At 35.7% G+C, this 25,202-nt stretch overlaps 1 protein-coding gene and 1 pseudogene across 1 annotated transcript in view; both read right to left on the bottom strand.

Annotated features, from left to right (window-relative positions):
* The window catches only part of GLRA3 (glycine receptor alpha 3), a 222,710-nt gene extending 216,072 nt beyond the window's left edge, over nucleotides 1-6,638 (bottom strand). Inside the window, 1 exon segment of the mRNA XM_074228942.1 lies at nucleotides 6,553-6,638. Within this exon segment, the coding sequence (XP_074085043.1) occupies nucleotides 6,553-6,638 (86 nt within the window).
* A 5,548-nt stretch (nucleotides 6,639-12,186) lies between these two features.
* LOC141516148 (pyruvate kinase PKM pseudogene) lies at nucleotides 12,187-13,844 on the bottom strand (annotated as a pseudogene).
* Between the last annotated feature and the right edge of the window lie 11,358 nt (nucleotides 13,845-25,202).

Genomic DNA, 25,202 nt, shown 5'->3' with positions numbered 1-25,202 from the left:
ATTTGCTTGTAGAAAGTTGTGACAGGGTCATGTCATAAACCTTAAAACATGATATGTGTGCAATTTTTAATAATTTTGTGCTTCAAATTTCTTTAGCCATGTGTTCCCAATCTGCTTGTTCTACTTTCTGAGCAGCTAGGTGGCCCATTGGATGGATAGGGAATCAGGAGAATGGAAGTTCGAATTCAACCTCATACACATGAAACTTAGTAACTATGAGATCGTGGGCAAGTCACTTAACCCTGATTGCCTGGCATCCAGGATGATGTCCAGTCATCTTAATTCATATCTGGCTTCCAGGAGGAGAAAGTGAGGCATAGTACCCCCTCACTCAAATCCTATTCATGTACTTGTGATGGTATTACCTCCCTGATGTCATGGTCTTATTAGAGAATGAAGAACAAGGATCAACATCATTTACTTTCTATTCCCTTACTTACTTTGTAGCCTTTCAATCTGTTTCCAATCAAGCCAATTCATTAAAATGCATTTTAATTGTTTTCTAATATGTCCATTCTTGATAAATATAAAGTTCTTTTCTCCTTAGTTTTCATACTCATTGAACTCCTTTGAATTCATATTACATTTCCTTGAAAAACTCTCCTGTTTTAACCAAATGCTTTGGTCTCCTCCTACCTCTCTGATTACCTAAAGTAGGTTTCTTTTCCAGAGAAGGGAGGGAATATATAGGAATAGAAGGGAACAATGATGTATATTCATTATTTTACTAATATCTATTTTTGGTTCATTTGTAAGAAATTCTTGCTTCCTGTTTTTTTTTTTTTTTTTTTTTTTGTTTTTTTTTTGTTATTTTGCAAGATGAAAACCCATAGCCTCCTAATAGCTGGAGTCTGTCCAGGACTATTAGTCTCTGTTGAAAGTTAAGTTCCACGTATTCATCTATTTATATATATGACCTTCCTTTCCTCTACCAGGTCAAAGTGGGAGACCAAGGAGGACAATGACATGCATAGTAATATGTTTTATACTTATTTGGAATGAATGAACCTTCATTGGTACCTTACATATTACTCATTAAACTATGTATACAACCTAAGGCAATTTGGTTGAATCTCTGTTTTTTGAACCCCTGGAACCCAATTATCTTGTCACTCATTTGTTCCATTTCCTTTATATTTCTCCATTCTCTGTGTGTTTCTTCTGTATTCCCTTTTGCCTTCTCTATTATTTCTCCATTGAGGAACTTATGTTTTCTGGTGGTTTTAAATATAAATCTATGCAGATGGTTCTTCAACTTTGTCTCTTACTTGAGATTACAACTTATTCATTCAACTACCTGGATCAATTTTCCATGGAAGTGTTTTTATATCACTATAACCAAATCTCCTTATGCTTTCAGATGATCTTTTCTTCCCAGTTATCTCATTTATATTGACGATATTACTATCCTATTATTATCCTAGGCTAGAAAATGTTGGGGGTAACTGAAATTTTCCCTCATCCTTATATCAAATCACTAGAATCTCTTATTATTATTGTTCTATTGCATTGCCCTTCATATTAATCTCTGAATCTCCATCCCTATTTCCTGTCCTTTCCAATCTACCTAATCATGATGCCGTCAGATTGAATTCTCTAAAAGAAAATTTTAGAAAACCACCTTGTTCCTCACTTCAGGAACCTATACTAGATAAATAAAGAATAAAAGTCAATAACTATAGATTTAAGTGTAAGATATAACAATGTAAATACTGATTCAAATTTCTTTTTATGATTTTCAAGTCTCTTTTCAATCTAGACAAACCTATCTTTAAAATTCTTTCCAAACATTTACCATACCTTCTAGTTAGTCATGCAGTGCTAGGTATCTAAGAGATATGCAACATATGGGGATGATTAATTTATAGCTTTTTTATGTTTCTGAGAATTTCTAATTCTACTTCAAAGCTTTAAGAAATATGAATTTATTAAGCTTTAGACTCCAGTCACAGGGTATAGATTGAGACTGAAATGTTCATTCCCAGGGACATACTAGATTATGAAAATATCAGACAATTTGTTACTCAGGAAGTTTCTTCTAGGTACATAATACTGTGCTAGTGGTATGTTGTTATTACTGGGGGGACACACACAGACATTTATATACTATACGTATACACATATGACAATTGTTATTAAGTATCTCAGAGGCCATCCAAATTTATCTTATACCCAGGGAGACAAAGTATACATAAAATTAATTATATAAACACATTAAATAAAACATCACAATATAAAAGCTTGACTTAACAAATTGAGAAAATATGAATGATAGTATTCAGATGGGATTAATCAGGAAAAGTTTCTTGCAGTATATTGTAAAGTGATTCCTATACCATATATCCTTACATTTTAAATCTTTTATTGATCTAAGAAAGGATTGTTATTGAAAAGGGAATTATTTACCTATAGTAGGAAGGGATTGTTCCTCAGATATCTTAAACTCAACATAACTGACACAATGAAGGAAAGGAATTTGTGTTCTGAGGAAGATAAGAAGTTGATTTTGGCTCTAAGGAGTTTTAGGAGAAGATAAGAGAGGCTGGTTGAATGCAGTGGAGGGGGTGGGGAGTAGAGGGTCTTCAAGCCAGGTTGAAGAGTCTAGATTTTATAATTGTCAAGAAACAGCTTTTTTGATTTTGAGTTAGAAAATAGTTAAAGAGCATTGTACCTGAGGAAGAGATCATTTTGGCAGATGTGAAGGTTGAATTTGAATAGGAAGAAACCAAAATACAGTTTTAAGAAATTCAAGCTATTTCCTTTTTCTAATCCTATAGCTCTATCAATTACATAATTTCATTAGTTCATCAATCTCTATCTTTCTCTATTAGAAGCAAGCTAATCAAAGGTATTCCAGAAGTTCTAAACATTATATTGTGTGTTATTCAAATCAAGATTCCTTATTTCACTTTTTGTCTACCAGGCATAATCCCACTGATTTTCACAGAATCAAAAATAGTTTACAACTTGTCTAAGACCATTCTTAAAATGGTTTCTTTCAAATCTACCCTCCTTAGTTCTAATCCACAGAAAATTTGTGAAGTTTATACACATTCTTAATACCTGTCCTTTACAAACCAATGTCTAGTTTTTCCTGTTTGCTCAATTGTGCTCACAATGATAAAAATTTCAAGCAAGAAGTGTGATAACATGTTTTATATATTGTTGACCTTAACATTTTATTTCATCTTTTTATGCCCCTAGTCATGCTGGTCTCATATACAAATTCCCAGATTCTCAGAGAATTTATTTCTTGTGGATGGTAGAGACATTCAATGAAGAATGAATATACAGAGAATATTTTAATTATCTAATCATCACAACATGCCATTTTTCAAATGAGCTGTAGTTTCACATCATTACTGGAAAGTTTTTGGAAATTTTTACCAAGATGTTTTTCAGGTATCCTAAAATCCATATATCTAGAAAAAAACTAATCCTTTTTCTCCCAAAAGTCTCTCTTCCAAATTTCTCTAATTTTTTTGAAGTTGCCATTATCCTTCTAGTAACCAAAAATGCATGTCTGTTATATCGTTCCCAAGTCCTCTTTCTTGTTTTACTTATAAAAACCAGTTGAAAATGTTATTACTTTCACCTCCACAACATCATATATATATATCCCCTTTCTACTTACAAAGTTACTATCCTTGTTCAGGTCCTCATCAACTCTCACCTAGAGAATTTTCTAACTTCCTACATTGCTTTCTCCTCTTAAGATTCTCCCTAATCCAAACCAAGATGCCAAATTGGTATTCCTAAAGTTCAGGCTTGGCTATATTGCCACTCTACTCATAACTCCCGCCCTTCAATAAACTTCAGTGACTCTGTATTGAGATTAAACATGCATTCTTCTGTTTGGATTTTAAAGCCTTTAGTCTGTCCTCAAACTGCCTTCCCATTCTTATTAAAAAATAATTATCAAAATAATCTCTTAATTAGGAAATGCTATACAAAAGTAGTTTGGAATTAGGAAATAAACAAAAAAGAATGAATATCACCACAGAAGTGATATAAAATTAACATTAACACATTGAACTTCTCCATTACATTTTCCAAGCTTAATAATATATTTTCAGAATAAGTCAAACATACTATTAAAATTAGCCCAGGGATGGATAAAATCACTTGACAAACAAACGAGTTAGCCTGAACAAAATTGTCTTTAATAGGTGAAAGGCAAGATTAAAAAAAAACCCATTATATCCCCTTTATGGCAATCAAAAGTAATTTTACCAACATTTATTCTATTAAATTCCTTATGGGTTAATATATATGACTTGATTTATAGTTTCAAAAGAGACAATCCTTAATGATCATAAAAAGGGAGTCATTATTCAGTGAACTTTCATCTAAATTAAGTAATGAAATCAATAATACTGAATTAGGGGTTTACTTTTACATATGACAATATTTTATTTGTTCCAGAAACAATGATATCAGGGAAAAACTGTAGTTACTTTTCAAAGGATAAAGTCCAAGAACTATTTTTTTTTTTAATGAAAGTCACTTTTGTAAAACATTGCCAGTAGGGGGAGCTTTCCTTTTCTATACTACATAAGGACATTTAGTACCTCACTGGTCATCCTGGAATAACAAATATTTCATTTTCTACTGAAGTTGAAAGTTCCTCATTGGATGAGGGACTATCCAATATCAACCTGTAATATGGTAAAAAAAAACATCATGTAAAACAAGACAAAAACAAATTGACTGAGAAAATAAACAAAGAAAGTAGATTCAATACTTCCAAATTGAACCTATACATGTGTAGATAATACATTTATATCATTACAAGGTGCATTTTAGATTAAAGTAATTTCAGGTAACAGAAAAACTTTCACAAATTACACATTATCATTTTTTTCAGTAGAGGTCATGGAACCTAGTTATCTTAAAGGTACCTTTGAAGAGCATGTAATAACATGTAAAAATGAAGTGTTATTGCACATTTAAAAATGTATTAGTCTATGGAAATTTTAGTAATCTCCCCTTTCAATACCATAAGAAAAATGATTATAACAGAAAAAAATTGTTAAATGTCATAAAAGTTGTTCATTTTTTTATATCTGGGAGAAAGATTATGTATTGTAATATTAGGGTATAAAAGTAAAATAATATCTAGCTATAAAAATTCATTATATCACATGATTTATATTATAGAAAGTAAATTTGAGGTCTTAACTAGGAAAGCCTTGTATTCTTATTACACTATCATAAATACTAAATTTATAAGTTTTAAGAAAGAATGGAGTATAAAATTCACAAGAATGAATTGAAGTTGTGCTTCACATACTTGATCCACTTATTCTAAACCTTTCTTTTCAAAAATAAAATTTGCCATTACACACTAATATTTAGTCTTCTTGATTTCTTCCTCTTATATCAGACAAGCTTTCACCTACCCCCCACCAAACCTACATTCTCTGATTTGATTTCAGCAAGTTTAAGTATATTTCAAAGGTTTCCAAAACTAAGAAATAAAAAAATAAACTGAGAATGGGTACACTTTTAAATGCAAAAATATCATTATGGAGCAGAATTCTAGTTAGTAATTTGCCAAACTCCTTAGTACTAAAGAGATCTATCATATATTACCTTTAATTGGTGGAAGGAAAACACCATAAAAAGGACCTGGAACATTTGACATGTATAATTAGGAACCAAAAAAGGTTATGAAGATTGCACACTATTTGTCTATTCTCCCCCTCCAACCCTCCTCTTGCAAAGCTTTTAAAAGGAGCAAGAATTTTGTAAGAAATTGTTGACAGTCAATAAATTCTCACTGAATATGGACTTATTTCTTAAGGCTATTAGTTTGAAAAAAGATTGTTATAAGAATAATTTATTTACTAATAAATTCCCTGATAAATGTAATGAAAGATTTTAAGGGAAATCCAATTACAGATAATTAAATCCTCTTTACATTAATTTTCCCTCTGATATTCTTGGTATCAGTATTTCTCTTCCATTAGGAATTGTCCTCTTCTGAGAAATGTTCCTGAACTCTAAATTATGCCTTTAAAATTTTCAAATTATCCCCAGCTCATTGTCGAACTTTATTTAAGTTACGCATATCAAACAGCTGTCTTGGAAAACTGAAATGTGTCCAGAACCCATATAGAGAGGGAAAACTTCATAGGAAATATGGGGTTTGGGAAAGCAATAGACAATACAGACTTTTCAAATCATTCTATGCTTTAGGGAAACCTCTGCTGCAAAGGAAGGAATTGAATGTAAAAGGTAAAGATCAATTGCTGAAATTCAGTCAACATCAGACAAGGGTAACTAGAAGAAAGTTACCTTCAATCATAACAGCTCCTTTTCATTTTCTTTCAAAACCTCAGTCAATTAAACTAGAAATGTAAGTGATGCAGGAGAGACACCTTCAGCTAATATCACATAGAAAGAGCAGGCTCTGTTTTTACCAGCAATAAAGTGGTTATAATCAGAAGGGAGACAGAAATTCATCTGCCCATCTGCTATCTACAAGTGGACTCACCTCAGCAAGATAGAATTCCATCCTGCCCAACTGCTAACTACAAGTTGACTCACCTGAGTAACACAGCTGCTTCCCAGAAGTAAAATCCCGAAGCAGGTATCCGAAAATACTTCACGTGGGCCATGTTCTAATCGGTCATTTACATTACTGAAAGCTGGAGGGTCCAAAGCAGGGGAAAAGAGAAGGGATGTTACGGAAAATGCAAAATATCAAATAGTTCCCGGGTTGGATAAAGAAGGAGCCTGGGAAAGCTTCAGCACCTCAGACAGCTCCCAAGGAGCCCTTTGCACATGCCATTTTCAGCATTATCTGTTTTTTCAGTATAGGGGGAAAGGCTCAGAGGTGACAGAAGCTCAGGTGCTTTTTTATACACTGCCACCAGCGAAAGGGAGGGTGATTATGGTAGAGAGCAGGGATCTGTAATTCCTCTTTTCTGTGGACAACAGCTCGCTGAAGCTCTAGAAGAGTTGTACTCGCCAAGGAAAGAGATCGATACACTTCAGGGTTCTGAGTCCACTGGACTAGAGGTCTCAGTTGCAGCAGGGTTTCCCCGCTATCCGCTTCTGTTTCCGCTCCTGTACCTGTTTCAGGCGTCAGTCCAAAGCCCGCTCTCCACATTCCAGCAAAATCCCAACCAGAAGACCGCTGGCAATCCGAAAGGGGGCGAGGGAGGTGCCAGGCAACGCTGTCCTTCTCGCCAATCACTGCGGCGCGGCCCCGTGGATTGACAGTTCTTTTGGGACCACGGGCGGCGCTTAACACTTTGCCCTTTAAAGGAGCTGATATTGGGCTCATGAGAAGAAAATGGGAGTGATTTTTAGGGACTGGGATGGGGGGGTAATGGGGGGTTTGGGAGGATGATACAGTAGAAAACGTAGATTCTATACCCGAACAAGATCCCTTACCTATGTGGTTTGATGACTCCAGGCTAATAGAAGAATGAGAGGCAGACCACCTTAAAATGTATTTGTGCATGTGGGGGCGTCCTCTAGCTTCCCTTTCCTACTCTGCGGATTGGGGTTTTAGAGCTTTCATTTCTAAATCTTACTCCTGGATAAAATGGAAACCAAGTCCCAAGGGCTAGGCATCAATTCTATTTGATTGTATTTCATAATAGCACTTGTGAGTTCTTTCTAATGAACAGTCAGAGCAACTTGGAGAGGAAGATATGAGTGTGTGTGTGTGTGTGTGTGTGTGTGTGTGTGTGTGTGTGTGTGTGTTTGTGTAGGAGTGGGGGTTTGGAAAGGTGTAGGGGAATCCCATTTTATTACAGTAGGCCTTTTCACTGTAGGGGGAGGGGGAGAGTGCTGGGAAAAGTGACTTCCCAGATCACAGATAGAGCTTTGTTTTACTAAAACTCTAAACAGCACTCTTTGTCCATTAAGGTTTCAAGAGCTTTCCTATCAATCAAAACCCCAAACTCCTGAATAAAAATGTTGGCAATTATCTCATTTCCCTTGTTTTCTTTTTAGTCCCATACCAATGTTCTTTCTACAGGGGAAAAAAAATCACAGCTTCCTAAATTCACCCCCATTACTCTAAGATTTCTTCCTGGATACACAGCAAACTTAGCAGATCTACTGAAATAGTTTTGTGCTTACAGCTATTGCAATAGATATTGACATTTCCTGCATCAAACAATACTTTCCCCCCTTTTTATTCAGCCTCTTCCCCTTTTAAGAAGCTTCCCTGAAATTATATTAGTAGTTCACCTTGGACTACTTCTTCTTCATTTACTACTCAATAAATACAGATCTGTTCATTTGTAAGATCACAGACCTAGAGATAACAGGGATCTCAAAACGTATAATCCAGCAACTGTATTTTCCAGATGAGAAAATTGAATCTCAGATTGATTTGCCCAAACTTACAGAGGGAGTGACTAGTAGAGCTAAGATATAAACTCAGCTCCTCTGGTTTCAGCCCAGTTCTTTTTTCCTTTCAATATTGACATTATTCAAAAATATTTCCTTCTGAATATTTAGGCTATCTTTTCTCAGGATGTAGGGAGCTTTATATCAATCTCATTTAATTACTACTGAAATCTTTAATATTTTGCATATAATTTTGTGACTGTTTTGCATTCTTTGAGGATTTGGATTTCAGTATCAGTACTGTGATCAACTGTGTGACTTGAATAAAGTCATTTTTCCTCTTTTGTACTTAGTTTTCTCATTTGTCAAAGAAGGGTTTTTGATGAATAAGTTACAAAATCAATAGCCATTTGGCATATGGACCACAATATACTCTTCACTAATGTACACTTCAATACCTCAAGGGTCTATGATTATCCTTCTATATTGCCCCCTCAAACAATTCACCTCATAATTCTTTCCTGTACTAAAAGATTGTATTCATGAGTGCCTGTTGAACAAATGAAAGTTAAAACCTGATGGACAAGAATGAAAGTCTCTAAATTATGTAGAGATTGTTCTTCAGAAAAAGGATATACTGTGTGTCACCAGCTCCATAGTGCAATCCTTTCCAGTTTAAGAGAAATCCTAGGCTTTCAGAGTCCTTTGTTACCATGGCAATGATGAGTCATCAGATGAAGACTATAATGAAAGCTTATCTTACCACTTTAAAAGTCAAGGTGATTTTATCTATCAACAGGTATAACTTCTTCTAGTTTCCACTTTTTTAAAAAAGAAAAATTACAGGCTATTATGAATAGTCTATCCAACCCAGAGATTTGACAATGGATAATTTGTGATAGCACAGCTGTCATTAACCTCTTCCCCTAATTTGGTAGAGAGTCAGGTGGCACAGGAGATAGTGCTGGAATAAGAAATAAGTGCTGGAATATGAAATAAGATAGTGCTGGATAAGGAAGTCCTGAGTTTGAATTTGATACTTAATAACTAAATACTTAATAGTTTTTTTCTCCCTGGGCATATGACCTATTCTCCCTCAGTTTCTTGATTTATAAGTAATAATATTACCTTACTTTCAGAATTGTTTTGAAGATAAAATAACATGTAAAGCATTTTGTAAACTTAAACTGTTCAATTGTAACTTTATTGTTGAACACATAACTTTCCTTTAATAACTCAGTGTTGATTGAACATTCAAGATCTATTACTTTTTCTGTACCCCTCCTCAATCAATCTACTTTCCTGCTGTCAGCCCCTCCTCCCTTTTCTTTCCCCTTTTATTTTGCTCCTCCTTTCTTCTCTCTCTCTCTTCTATCAGTCCCCCCTTCCCTCCTCTTTTCTCCTCCTCATTCCCTGTAGGCTAAGATAAACTTCTAAACCCAACTAAGAGCATATATTACCAATTTGTTGAGCCAAATCTAATGAAAGTTAAATTCAAGCAATTCTCCCTCTCTCCCTTCTTTCCCTCTCCTATAATAGGTCCTTTGTACTTCTTCATATATTGTAATTTATTCCATGCTGCCTCTCCTTTCCTCCCATCTCAGTATAACCCCTTTTTAAAAATGGTTTAATTTTGTTAAATCATCCCAACAAAAATCAATTTATGCCTATGCTTTCTTTTAAGAATATTCCCTCTAACAGAGATTCAGTTCTCAAGAGTTATGAGTATTATCCTACATGTAGGGATGGATGGTCTTCTTCTTCTTCAAGAATGAAGGAGAGATATCAGGGATGTAGCTAGTTTAAACTTATTGAATAACATTCTTTTTCTTTGCCTATGTTTACCTTTTTATGTATCTTGAATCTAATGTTTGAAGACCATATTTTCTGTTCTGCTCTAGCTTTTCCATCAGGAAAATTTGAAAGTCACTTGTTCTGTTAAATGTTTATCTATTACCCTGCATGAATATGTTCAGTTTTTCTGTGTAGTTGATTCAAGTGATTCAAGTTCCCTTGCCTTCCAGAATATCATATTACAGGCCCTTTGATCCTTTAAAATTGATGCTGTCAAGTTTTGCAGAATCCTGATTATGGCTCCTTGGTATTTGCATTGTTTCGTTCTGTGATCCACAGAATTAATTTTTTTTTCTTGATGTGATAATTTTGGAATATGACTCCAAGATTTTTCCTTTTGGGATTCATTTCAGAAGTGTATCAGTGGATTCTTTCATTGACAATGTTACTCTCAGTTTCTAGAATATCAGGGCTGTTTTCCTTTCAGGCACCTTTTTTCTTGATCAGGACTTTCAGGCAGTTCCACAATTCTTAAATTATCTCTTTTGGATCTATTTTTCCTGGTCAATTTTCCCCATTGAAATATTTTACATATTCTTCTATTTTATCAATTTTTTCATTTTGCTTACCTTATTCTTGATTCCTCATAGACCTCCATTTGCCATTCTATTCTATTCTTCAAGGAGTTATTTTCTTCAATTATCTTTAGCATCTTATTTTTCCATTTGATTAAACTATTTTTTTAGAAGGAGAATCATCTATTTTATTTTCTATGATCCTCTCCATTCCTGGTTTTCTCATGGCATCTTCCCCTATCCATAGATGTTAACTGTAATTTCCTCCTTGTTCTTTTTTTTGCTTTCTTTTTCATAATACTACAAAAGTTATGTTGTAAAGTTAAACATAATCCACCCCCCAAAGAAAGAGAAACCTCAAGAAAATTAAAGTGAGAGGAAAAAATGGTACACTTAAGTCTGTATTTAGATACCATCAACTTTGGGAATGGATACCATTCTTTTTTTAATTTTTTTAGGTTTTTGCAAGGCAAATGGGGTTAAGTGGCTTGCCCAAGGTCACACAGCTAGGTAATTATTAAGTGTCTGAGACCAGATTTGAACCCAGGTACTCCTGACTCCAGGGCTGGTGCTTTATCCACTATGCCACCTAGCTGCCCCTTGTGGATAGCATTCTTTATTTTTATTTTTATTTTTTTGCTTCAGCTTGTGTTTATTGACAATAATGGATTCTACAGCCAAATACAGTACAATAGGAGTGTAGTTTGTTCCAGAATGAAAAAAGAAGAGAAATATTGGGTGAACAGGAACACTCACAATGTGAGAGGCTGGGGATTGGGAAGTGGGCAAGGAGTGTAGCAAGGCCTGCTATCTAAGCCATCAGGAACTAATGCAGGAAGAATTTCCTTTCCATCCTAGGCTCCCTCCTCCAACTGAAGGAAAAAAAAGTGGCTTATGACTGGGAGCTTCTTCCTCCCCCCAAGGTAGGAGTGCCTTATCAGAGAACACCATTACTAAATATCACATTATTCTCTAAAATATATTGATTTCTAGCAGCTGGTTCAGCTTCTATTTTAATTTGACTTTTAACTTTAAGTGTGTGAAATGACACTTTCATTTACATAATGGAGGGGGAGAAAGGGAGGGTTCCTCTGGTCACGAAAGATGTACTGGACCATACACACTGAGGACTTGCATTTAGAGGGACTGTGGCTAGTGCCTAAGTGTGTGCATGCAGGATGTCTAGATTAATTTAAAACACTGATACATTTTACTTTAATTCCCTATGTCAAAGATGATTATCCCAAGCTACGCCACAGTTGCTCTACCTTTACACACCACCAGGGGCGTGCTAAACTGATTCACATGTTTCTAGGTGGGGAAGGAGGAAGATAGGTCTAATATAAGTTTCTTTAAGAGGCTTTAATTTTTTTTCGAGAGTGTAGTCTAAAGCCTCTAATAACTAGAAATTGACAACATTAAAAGCTGCAGATCTAATGGATGCAGGCAGGGACAAGGAGTGAGGCTGCTGAAGTCACCCACACAAGATGCGCAAATGCTTTTTTCATGGAACTGGCAGCACATACATAGTGTTGGTGAAACCTGGACCTGGACGCCAACCATTCAGTACAATGACCACATCATCTTTCTTGAAATAGCCACGGGCTTTGCCAACTTTCATGGCAAAATTAACTCTGAGGTCCACATCTTCAGCCCATGCCTCTTGAACAGGATCCCTGCACACCACAGGAAAGACGCCGCGGTACAGGTGACACTGGCGTGCAGCCCGAAAACTGCGAGTAACAGCAAGGATGGGAGCTGGAGGACGATACCTGGCTACCTGAAAAGCAGACCTTCCAGATTTGTTGAGAAGGATAATGGCCCCACTGCAACACTTGAAGGAAGCCTCTACAGCACCCACGGCAGCAGCTTCAGTGGGATCCTTGGTTAAAGGGGTCAGGCGGCGAAGCTCCTCAAACAACTGCGAGTGAAAGATGGTGGCCTCTGCCTCTCAGGCAATCATGTGCTGCATCCTCACAGCTTCTACTGGATAGTCTCCTTTGGCAGTCTCTCCAGACAGCATGATACAATCAGCTCCATCTAAGACAGTATTGGCTACATCACTGCCTTCAGCTCGTGTGGGGCGTGGCTTCTTAATCATGCTCTCAAGCATCTGAGTGGCACAAATAACAGGTTTGCCAACTCGATTACACCTTCCAATCATCATCTTCTGAGCAACAAAGACTTTTTCTGCAGGGATCTCAATACCTAGGTCCCCTCGAGCAACCATGATGCCATCACTGGCTTCCAGGATTTCATCGAATCTTTGGACTCCTTTATGGTTTTCAATTTTGCTGATGATCTTGATGTTTTCCTTTTTCTCCCAGGATCTTTTGGACTGCATGAACATCTTCTACCTTTCGGATGAAAGATGCAAATACTATATCCACATCTTGCTCCAGTCCAAATTTTAGATCTTGGACACAGCAGGCAAATCTACAGCTGCCCCAGGAAGATTTACACCCTTCTTGCTGCCCAGCATGCTACCATTTTCCACCTCAGTGATGAGATAATCTTGACCTTTCTCTTTCACAAGAAGAGAAATGAGCCCATCATCCACAAAGACTTTGCTGCCAACATCAACCACCTTGCAACCACCTTGTAGTCTAGCCACAAGATATTTTCATCACATTTCTCCATATAGGCATTATCCAAGGTGATTTTGAGAGTGTGGCCCTTCTTTAGCTCCACTTCAGCTATGCCACTACCCTTGATGAGTCCAGTCCGGATTTCTGGTCCTTTAGTATCCAAAGCTATAGCAATAGGCCGGTAGTAGACAGGATCAGAAGCATAACTTTCTGTAGCTGCTCTCACATTTTTGATAGTTTCTGCATGATATTCATGAGTTCCATGGGAGAAGTTCAGACGAGCCACATTCATTCCAGCTTCAATCATCTCTTTTAATTTCTCCACAGACCTTGAGGCTGGGCCAATGGTGCAGATGATACCAGTGTTTCGGGCAACGATGGGTTCTGAGTCGATGTCCAAACGACACATATGTTCCAGAAAGGTGTTAGCCACGGCAGCATACAGCTGCTGGTTTTGAAGAGTTGTGACTCCTAATTCACTGGTTGTTTTCCCCAAATCCATTTTGCCGGATTTTTGATCTTTAGATTTTTCCTTACTGGTTTCACTTAAAATCGATGGCCCAGACTGGAAAGTATACCCTGCAGACTAGGATGTGCTTTGCTTTGAAGGACTGGCCAGGCGGGTGCAGTCAGCAAGCTGGGTGCGGCGTGGGGTGTGGGCCAGAGCGGCGAGGTGGTGTGCGGGCCGGAGCAGACGGCTCTGCTGCCTCCTGAGGCTGCCGATAGCATTCTTTATCATAAGTCCATCAGAGATATTGCTTCAATATTTTTCCCACATTTGCTATTGCTAGCTGTATTTCCCTCCAGCCCATTTCCCCTCCCCCATTTATTGTATTCTCTCTCCCCTTTGACCCTGTTCCTCCTCAAAAGTGTGTTGTATCTGATTACCCTCCCCCACGATCTTCCTTCTCTTCTCTCACCTACACCCCCACTACTGTCCCCTTTCTTCTATCCCTCTACTCTCCTTTTTTTACTCTAGGGTAAGATAGATTTCTATACTTAATTAACTGTGCATGTTATTTCCACTCTGAGTCACTTCTGATGAGAATGAAGGATCAGTCACTCTCCTTTACCTTTCCTCTATTCCACTCCATTGCAAAATATTTTTCTTTCCATTTTTATGTGAAATAACTTAACCCATTCTACCTCTCCTTTCCCTTTCTGTCAGCACATTCTCTTCTTGCCCATTAGCTCCATTTTTATAATATATCATACATTCAAATTCAGCTCTGTCCTGCCTTATCTATATGTGTTCCTTCTAACTTCCCTAATAAACAATGTGACATCAGTATCATCTTCCCATGCAGGAATAAAAGCAGTTCAATATCATTAAATCTTTCATAATTTGCTCTTCCCATAGACCCATTCTGTGCTTTACCTGAGTCCTGTACTTGAAGATCAAACTTTCTCTTCAGTTCTGGTCCTTTCATCAGAAAAGTTTGAAAATGTCCTATTTCATTGAATGTCCATCTTTCCTTCCTGAATATCATATTCCAAGTCCAATAAGGCCCTAATATAGATGCTGCTAAATCTTTTGTTGTCTTGAATGTAGCTCCAGGATATTTGAATTGTTTCTCTCTGGCTGCTTGTAATATTTTTTCCTTGACTTGAGAGTTCTGGAATTTGGCTATACTATTCCTGGGAGTTTTCATTTTGGAATTTCTTTCAGGAAGTAATTGGTGAATACCCTCAGTTTCTAGTTTTCCCTCTGCTTCTAGGCTATCAGGGCAATTTTCCTAGATGAATTCTTGAAAAAATGAAGTCTAACCTCTTTTTCTAATCGTGACTTTTAGGTAGGCAAATAATTTTCAAAATATCTCTCCTGAATCTATTTTCCAATGAGATATTTCACATTTTCTTCTAATTTTTCATTCATTCGGTTTTGTTTTTGTGTTTCTTAGTTTCTCAGAATGTCATCAGCTTCTCTTAGCACCATTCTACATTTGAAGGAATTATTTTCTTCAGAGACATTTTTATCTCCTTTTCCACTTGACCAATGCTGATTTTTAAGGAATTCTTTTCCTCATTGGCCTTTTTGGCATATTTTTTTCCATTTGACCTAAACTGATGTTTAAGTTTTTAACATGTCATTTTCTTTAATATTTTTGTACCTCCACCAAGCTGCTGAATTAGTTTTCATGATTATCCTGCAAGACTCTATTTCTCTTCCCAATTCCCCCCCCACCTCCCTAGATTGATTTTCAAAATCTTTTTTGAGCTCTTCCATAGCCTGTGACCAATTCATATTTTTCTTAGAGGCTTTAAAAACTTTGACTTTGTTGTCTTCTGTTATGTATTTGATACCCTACAGGATCAAAGTAATTGTCTATGATCAGATTGTTTTTCTTCTGTTGTTTGCTCATTTCTACAGTCTATGACTTGATTTTTTTTTACAAACTCAGAAAAGAAATGTATTTGAAGTTTACTCATAGGGTACTAGGAAGCCATTGACATGATTTTATTTTTGTTTTTTAACATAAAAATGATTGTATCTTTACATAAGAGGTAATTTTTATTTTTTTAATTTTAGAAAGGTTTTATTTATTTTGAGTTTTACAATTTTTCCCCTAATTTTGCTTTGTTAAGATCTGACTCAGCTTCCAGGGAGGAGGACACATGCTCTCAAGCTTTTAATGGTTTTGCAGCTGTTTTCAGGAACTCTCTCCCAGGGACCTCAATTCCTTCAAGGTTTTATGAGAGTTCTGACTGCTCTCTGGTCTGTGCCTTGGTCTGTGCACCAAGCATTCCCCTCTGCCTTGGAACTATGAGGAGGGTCCTTGCTCCACTATGGTAATAAAGCTTCTTTCCTTGAGACTGGGACCCAGACTGCTATCTGTATCTGAGTTTGGGCAAAGCCACAGAATCCTGCTGCAGAGATAGCAAAAAGATTTCTGCAGTCTCTCCTAATCCCCTTACCAGGTGGTTGCACAGGGACTGCTCTTTGTTCCCAGGGCCAGGTCTGTGCTGATGCCTGTGCTAAACTAAACTCTGTGTTCACTCAGGTGCAGGAGAATTTCCCACTGATCTTCCAAATGTCCTTGGCAATCCCTGGGCTGAGAGATATCAAAATTGCCAGCACTGCAATGGACTCAAGCATCCCCAGAAACCCAGATGCCCTGAGGTCTATTCCTGAATGGCTGGAACCAGTTTGTTTTGATGCAGCTTGTGGACCATAGCCCTTTCTAACTCTGGTGTAACAGACACTTCCCATGGATCATCCAGGTTGTCATAAGTTAGAAAATTGTTTCACTCAGTCTTTCTGTGAATGCTTCCACTCCAGAATTTGATTAGAATCATTGGGTATTTGTAGTGGTCTGGGGGAGACTTCCTGGGTTTTACTGCTTTCACTCTACTATCTTGATCAATTTTATTTTTTTTCCATTTTTTCCCTTTTGTATTTTTGAAGGAATTATCTTTTTTGCATTTGCCTAATGGTATTTTTAAAAGATTTATTTTCTTCAGTTAATTTTTGTGCTTCCTTTTATAAGATGTAGAATTTCTCTTCCATTTCTTTTCCCAGTTTTTCTACATGATTTTTAAAATCCTTTTTGAGTTCTTTCAAGGAGTCTTTTTAGGCAGGTGACTTTCCCTTCTGAGGCTTTACAGGTAGTACATTTTTACTATCCTCTTCTGTAATAAAGTTCTACCTATTCTTACCATCAAAGCTTTCTATTGGCACAGCCTTTCTCTGACATTTCTTACTCATTTTGGACTCTGCCATCCCTCACTTCTTGTATTGGGGAGAGGGGGTCCACTCTGAGATCTTCCCTGATAAGAACACTAATGTTCTGCTCACTGGACTGAGGCTATCCCAGAAACAGACCATCTACACTGAGAATGCAAGTGCCTTACTTGCTGGTTTGGGGTCTTTTATGTTGAGAATGTTATTAACTTGCTCTCTGGGCTACCTTCGTCCACATTGAAAATACTAGTAGCTTCCATCTCAGTCATGCTAGCTTAAAATGGGACTGGGGTTCCTGTGTTTGAGCCCTCCCAGTTGACTTGCAGAGCCAATATGAACTGGCCCTCTCTGTAGCCACCTCTACTGATTTCAGATCCCTGCCCTGAGCTCTGTTCCCCTCTCCTGGCTACTCTCTATCTGAGACAGATAGACTTGGTAGATAATGCTCAACTCTATTCTTTTGAGGGATCTGTCACTCCAGAATCTTCTTAGATGCTTGATTTACATTGTTTATGAGGGAATCCTGGAAGACTTTAAGGAAATTCCTGGCTTCTCCCTGCCATTTGGTTTCTGCCTCTTATATTTTCTTACTTTTCTGAATACATTTATATTTTGGTCCACATAGCCTTTGGGATAGCAAATTTTATGTCTATTATAAGATTAAAATGGTGATTTGCAATTATGGGACAGTAAATGGAGATTTGAGATTAGCGCCTATCTCAGATTACAATCTGGGGAATTCACTAAATTAAACAGTACTCCAAACAACTCCTCAAATCTTTTAAGTTACAAAGTAGGTGCCAAACTGCAACTCAAGAGTGACTTTCCTCTCTGGGAGTTTTTCACCACTTGTGAAATCGGGTAAAAACAGATCACAGGGCTGGGAGTTTAATAGCTCAAGCTTAAATTCATAGGACAGGTTCTATAGCTTCTGAACTACAGAGATCCTAATTTAATTTTTATCATCTAGATGCTTAATAAGCATTTGTTTATTGATTGATAGTTTGAGGAGATTGGGGGGGCATTGTCCTTACTATAATCTTTTTCAATATTTATCTTTTGCAGGCAAAATGATTTATTAGATTATTTCCTCTGTTAATCAAATTAAATTATTACAAGTAATTAATGCAATAATTTTTTTAGAAAATGAAAAATAACTTTCTATACATTTTTAATTGCCCATCAAGATACATTATTTTCTCCCTTTATATCCCATGTTCCCTAATTCTATTTTTTTCCAAATTCATGTATAGTTGTGGTTAATAGTACAATATGAATTAGCTTCTTCAATGTATTAATAACTGGCATTTTAGTCATGGTTAGAATTGTCATTTTTACATAGTCCTTATCACCCAAGAACCACACAATTACCTATGGAAACTCACTTCTCAAGAAAAGAAATTGCTCTTATCAGTGCATTAATATCATCAAAGATTTTTTGAACTATCTCACTATTCTGAAATTACCTTAACTGAAATTTACAGCACTTATTTTAGTAATATGACAGAAACAATTAAGGAACTTTCACAAAAAAACATTATAGTTCATTTTTGGGTTTATCACTTAACTCCACTGGCACTTAATTCCTTTATATGCAAAATGAGGGAGTTGGAGTCCATGAACTCTGAGATACCATCCACCTCTAAGAAATTTATGGTTTTATTAAAAATAATTACTGATATACAAATGTTAGTTCTAATTACTTGAAAAAATATTTAAAAGATAATTCACCCTTCACATATGTGCCACTTGACTCTTCTGATTCTAATGATATCTATTTGCTCCATTTAATTTTTTCTAGATTATGTACCTCTTTTTCTTTAAGCATAAGATCCCATAAAAACATTGTCTTGGACCCTCTCATCATTTCACTCTATATTTTCTTGATAATTGCAGCAGATTTCAAAGATACATTCATTATCTCTATATTTTAAGACTTCTAATTACATTTATTTAGTTTTAATATCTCTAATTCTAATTCTACATTGTCATCTACTAGCTAGGAAACTACCAGAATATTGTAGTTTAGGTGATACAAGTAATAGAAGTTGGAACTTTTAGTCAGGAAGACCTAACTATGAATCCTACCTTTGTGACCCTGAGCAAATAATTTCTCTTTTTGTGTCTCAATTTCCTTGTGTGTAAAATAAGGACAACATCAACCTCACATGACTGTTGTACACATCAAATGTGGTAATACTATATAAAGTGTAATAGAGTAGTCAGTAAAAAATAATATTAACCTTAACCATAATAAGTTTAGAAATAATATTGTTAATAAAATGGCTAATAATAATTCATTAATTTCATATAACTATTTTCATGCAAGGTTCTTTTTATGAGAATGTTACTGATTACTCCTCTCTGTATTTGTAGATGTGACTGAAGAGATGGAGTTGTACAAGTCAATCTTTACAGACTGCAGAATAGCTTGTAAGATCTAAATGCTGTTTCTAGACCTTTTGTGCTGTTTGTGATCATTTCACTTTAGCCCATGTATTATTGCTTTCATGCACAAATGAACTATATTTCACATCATGTTCTCTTGGAATAGAATGCTTCCTGCTTAGGATTGACACTGTTCTTGCAAAGTAAATGTATTATATTATTCCAGGCTAATTAAATATGACCATATTATCAAATGCATTCCACAGTAGTGATAAAGAAATTAAATAATATAATAGAGTGGGGAGGAGGTACATGGTTTCTGTTGATGTTATCGTCCTCAGTAGTTCTAGAAATATTTTACCTACACTTGTGTTCACTCTCTTTGATGCTAGGAAACACTCATATAGTTGAATAGATTTCCATTCATCTAGGTGCTTATATTCTAGATAAAATATCAATGAAGAGATATGTCTTTTACTGGTGGATACTACAGATGTCTATATATTTGCATATATATGTAATATATATGCATATTTACATATATACATACAAATTTATCTTGCCACCAAGTTATAGCCTGTAAACATCTAAGTATGCATTTTGTGAGTGTATATATGTATATCTAGTTGCATACATGTATATAAACATATGCACAAACCATTCTATATCCTAATCTAGTGTCTCATTGTGATATAAAGATGACCTTGAATTCTTGAAGATTATACAAGCAGAGTGTAAACTCTGGTATATTTTTTTAAGCCAGAAAGGATTTAAATAAAGTTCTGCCTAGCAGTGGACCCAGTGTGGGACTATCATCTGATACCAATCTAGCTAGGATCAGAGAAACCCCTTAGTAGAAAGTGAACCCCATGTAATAATCCTTTTTTTTCAGCCACAGTAACTCAAGGAGATTACCAGTATGTAGAGCTATGACCTTCAGTTGTGACAGGTAGTATTCACACTTATGAAATGGTAAGTCCTTTAAATATAAGTATGTGCATAGGCAGGGGGGGAGAAGATAGTAAGATGAGGGATGCGAAAACCATAATCACATGAAAATAAGCTATTCTTTTCTCCAAATCCAATTTAAATGATATCTGATTAAGGTCTGTAACATATAATATTATTTAGATAAATAATCTAGCTCTCTGTTTTATAAAGGATCTATGAATTTACCAGCAATAAGGAGCTGCCAGCATGAGAAGTACCTTATGCCTTAGAAAGTAAATCCTAGGGAGCTGCCTGAGGCACATAGAGATTGTGATTGGCTCTAAACCACATCACTAATAAATAAGTACCAGAGTTTTTCTATCTTCAATCCTAGTATTCCCATACATCTCTAGTCTGCATCTTTTTTATATCTGTGAGTTATAGAACTCTAGAGGTACCAAAGAATTAAAAAATGAGTATCATGAAAGCCTGTCTGCCTCAATTTCCTCAGCTGCAAAATAAACTCAAGAAGGAATTGGCAAACTACTCCAGTATCTCTGCCAAGAAAATCCCTAAAATGAATCATATAGTGTTGGATATGACTAAAACAACTGAACAACAAAAATTATGTAAAAGCAATTATGATGTACATGGTGGGCATGAGCCATGTGTAAAAACTTAAAAATGCCAAGTTATAGAGAAAAGTAAAAGAAATGAAGAAGTTGAACCTATCATGTGATAGAAGGATAAAAGTTAAATAGTTGGAATGCACTACTGGTACCATCTCAGACTCAGGAGTAAATGAATGACCTTATTTTGATGATCTTGAAGGATATGGATAGGCATAGAAACATAAGATGGGCAGGAATGGATGAGTTGTGATCTGCTTTCATAGAGGATATTTAAATTGATCACATTACAGATCTATTTGAGTATGTGTTTATGTGTGTATATATGGAAAAGGAGAGATGTATATATTTGTAAACTTAGTGAATTGAGTTTTTTTATCTTTTGTACATGTAATTATTAAATCTTTTTCCATTACTAATTTCTCTTGTGGTCTATTCTGATCTCTTCCTCCCCTTTCTTCTTTTATCTGTATCTTCATATCCTGTAAGATAGTTTAAAATAAAATCTGCTTCTCCCTTATCCACCTCAACATAGGAAAAAGATAGAATTAAATATTCCAGATCCTTCCTTAGTTGGCATTTACGAAATTCCCCCCCACATTAACATGAACATGCCATTGTCCTATCTGTCCCTAACATCAAATCTTTGCATGTAATCTTTATCTTTTTCTTCCATATATGGTAAATTGGCAAATAAATACACTCATTCCTCAAACTCAGGAGCTCAAAAAGAGGTCATATTTATTTTTCTTCACACTACAAAAACCCTCAGTGAAAAGTGTGACTTTGTTCAGTCTTTTAGTTGTGTCTGACTCTTTGTGAATTGTTCATATGGTTTTCTTGAAAATGCTACTAGAGTATTTTGTCTTTTCCTTCTCTAGTGGATTAAACCAAAAAAGCTTTTATATGATTTGTACAGGGTCATACTGAAAAGACTAGATTTGAACTCAGGCATCCTTGATTCCAGTCCTATCACACTATCCGCTGGGACATCTAACTGCTAAAGCATGGCTCCCTTGTTCCTTAAGTGCTATTTATATTTACTTATTTAGATATACCCTCTGCTTACTCCAAATCATGGTGCATGTGGCTATTAAAACTATAATCACACAACCTGACTCAATTTCAGCTTCCTTATTATCCTGTATTTAAATTGTAAATTATAGAAATTCATGCAAAGAATACATAACCTTTCCTCACTGACCTAAGAATGTCCATCATATCTTATTTGAGACTGCCAAGGGAAAATGGGAAAATGTTTCATAAAAAAACCTGCTTCCTCTCTAGGAAAATCTCTATTCAAGTTCAGTTTCTAACATGTGCTATCTATTTCTCTCTAAGTGATTCATTTAGTATCCCAAGACCCTAATCAACCCCAATAATATATTTTTATACGCAGAATATGCAATGTTAGAGGGAGTTTTTTCACTCAGGAGGTCCTTATTCCAATGAAATAAGAAATTCAGTCCCTATACTAATCCTTATGATCAAATCCTTACATAGTCTAGAAATGCCTAAACTGTACCTCTGTGGCCCCAGAGGTTTCTTGAAACTCAATAGATAATATACAAATGGGAAACAAGCACAAGAAATAAGTGAATGATTAATTAACATAACAGCAATTCACTAGAGATAGGACTACAAAATAGGACTACAAAAAAAGGAAGTGTTTATCTCTTTAAACCAGGCTTTATATTGTCATTATATCAAAAGAGAAATTGATGAGACTTTAATTTTTAACAAGAACAATGATCTATTTTATCAGATCATTTTGGTGAACTATGCTACAGAAAATCTTGAAATCATAGAATTACAGCAGTGTAAAGCCCCTTGGAAGTCACATGAGCCAGATGTCAGCCTAACTAAAACCTAAAACATCTTGACAGCCTCCTTGGCAAATGACTTGGAAACCTTCAGTGATCCTTAAAGCAATCTAATATATATTTAAGTAGTTCTAATTTATAGAAATGTTTCCTTATGTTGAAGCAAAGTTCTAGTTCTTTCCACTGTTTAATAACTTTCCACAAGTTTAGTAACTATCATCACATTATAAACTTTCAAGTTATGAAAGTCTGCCATAATGTTCAATTATCTTTGTTTCTAAGCTAAACTTCCCTACTCCTTTCAAAATTTATGAAGATAGCATGCTTCCCATCCCCCACCCTCAATTTATGGGACCTCTTCTATCAACTCATTTATTTAATTGCATCAGAGGATTTTCTGTAAAGGGAATTAATAGTCAAGCTACCAAAATTTATTCCTTGAAAGTTTCTTTTTGAAATGAAGTATTGGGGTTGATTATTTCTTCCTGATTCTACAGTAGCTAGGGGTTGAAGAAATAATATAGCAGGATGGATAAATACGGCAGGTCAGCAAAAAAAAAAAATCACCAGACAGCATCTGGAATATGATTGGGGGAAAGTAAGCATAATAGCTAACAAGAGGGAATGATTTTACTGCTTTACCTCGATTTCATTAGTGTGGACAAACCCTAAACTTGTATACTTCAGAAATTACTCATACCTTTGTCATTTTGAATTTTAAATATATCCCTTTTTAATCCTACAAAGCATATTTAGTACTCTGGAAGTTTTGCTTTAACTCTTTAAAAATTCCATATCTCACATAGGCTATCCCTCTGGTACTTTTCCAGCTTTCCAGTTTGGTTTTTCTTCCTACTATTCCAGTCACGCATATCATTGCTAATATTTTCTTAATTTCTCTAGCATCTAACTCTAGGAAACACTTAGCAAATGCATAATGAATTAATGTACAAATAATTATTAATATACTATACCTACCAGACCTCATTCCTTTGCAATTTTGTTTTTTTTCTGACATCATTATGTTTCCTTATTGACAAAGTATAGAATGCAACTTGAAGAATATTTATGAAAAATCAATGGCCTTTTCTAAAACAGGCAGCTTGGAGTAATTGAAAATTAATGCTTGTATCCATAGAGGTGTCACTGTTACTAACATACTTAGAAATTATGTGGAAAATATATATCTTCACATATTTTTATTTTATTTCTTTATCGATCACAATGAAGAATAGTGAGTCAGAAACAAAAAGATTTGTAAGAAATCATGTGGTAAGTTCCATCTAGCCATGGGAAAATTTTTCAGTTAGTAGTATGAATATATTCACACATATAGACTGTAGTATTCTCTAACACTATCATTTCTGACACTTTTATAACAAAAGGGAGAATAAGGCTACTTACAAGTAGAGATATATTAAGCTCTCCATGAAGATTATGTGGGATGAAAATAGGAAAGGATAAATATTCTTCTGAAACCAGGAATCCATTAAATCTTGGAATAAGATGCTTTGCAAATAATTATTTGTTTTTTCTTTTAATTTATTTAGATTACTAAAATATTCTTGTTTAAAAGTAAACATAATACTCCCTCCTCCACAAAAATATAAAACCGCATGAGAAATAAAGTAAAAGAAAGAGAAAAAAATGTATTTCAGTCTGTGTTCTGATAGCATCAGCTCTGTCTTGGGTAGATCACTTTCTTTATCCTTACTCCATCATAGAAGTTACTTCTATATTTTTTCTGCAGTTGCTGTTGCTGATTGTAATTCCCTCCATCCATTCCTCCCCATTAAAATTTATTATATTTTTTCTCTCCTTTCATTCTGTCCCTCTTCAAAAATGTGTTGTGGGGCAGCCTAGTGGCATAGCAGACAGAGCAATGGCCCTGGGGTCAAGAGGCCCCAAGTCCACATCCCACCCCAGAGACCCAGCAACCACCTGGCCCTGTGGTCCTGGACAGACCAATCCCAGCATCTTGCAAACATTAGAAAAGAAATGTTATATTTGACTATCTTCTCCACTAATCTACCCTCTCCTCTATCACCCACATCCCCCACTCCTCCCCCTGTCCCCCTTCTTTCCTTTTTCTTCAAGATATCTATACCCTATTGAATGTGTATGCTATTTCCTCTCTGACCCTTTTCTGATGAGAATGAAGGCTCCATCATTCCCCCTCACCTTCCCTGCTTCCATACCATTGCAAAAGTTGCATGAAATATTTTTATATGAAATATCTCAGCCTGTTCTACCTCTCCTTTCTCTTACTCCCAGTGCATTTCCCTTTTGCCAATTGACTCCATTGTTACAATATATTAAATCTTCAAATTCATCTCTCTCCTGTGTCTCATCTAGAAAAGCTCCTTCTACCTGCTCTATTAAGTGAGAAGGTTTTTGTATTATTAGTAACATCTTTCCATGCAGGAATACATGCAGTTCATCATCATTAAGTCCCTCATAATTTACTCTTCTTGTCCTCC

Source organism: Macrotis lagotis, chromosome 3, assembly GCF_037893015.1.
Source record: "Macrotis lagotis isolate mMagLag1 chromosome 3, bilby.v1.9.chrom.fasta, whole genome shotgun sequence".
NCBI lineage: Eukaryota > Metazoa > Chordata > Mammalia > Peramelemorphia > Peramelidae > Macrotis > Macrotis lagotis.
The sequence above is the reverse complement of the archived record's forward strand: the minus strand, read 5'-3'. Positions and strand labels throughout refer to the sequence as shown.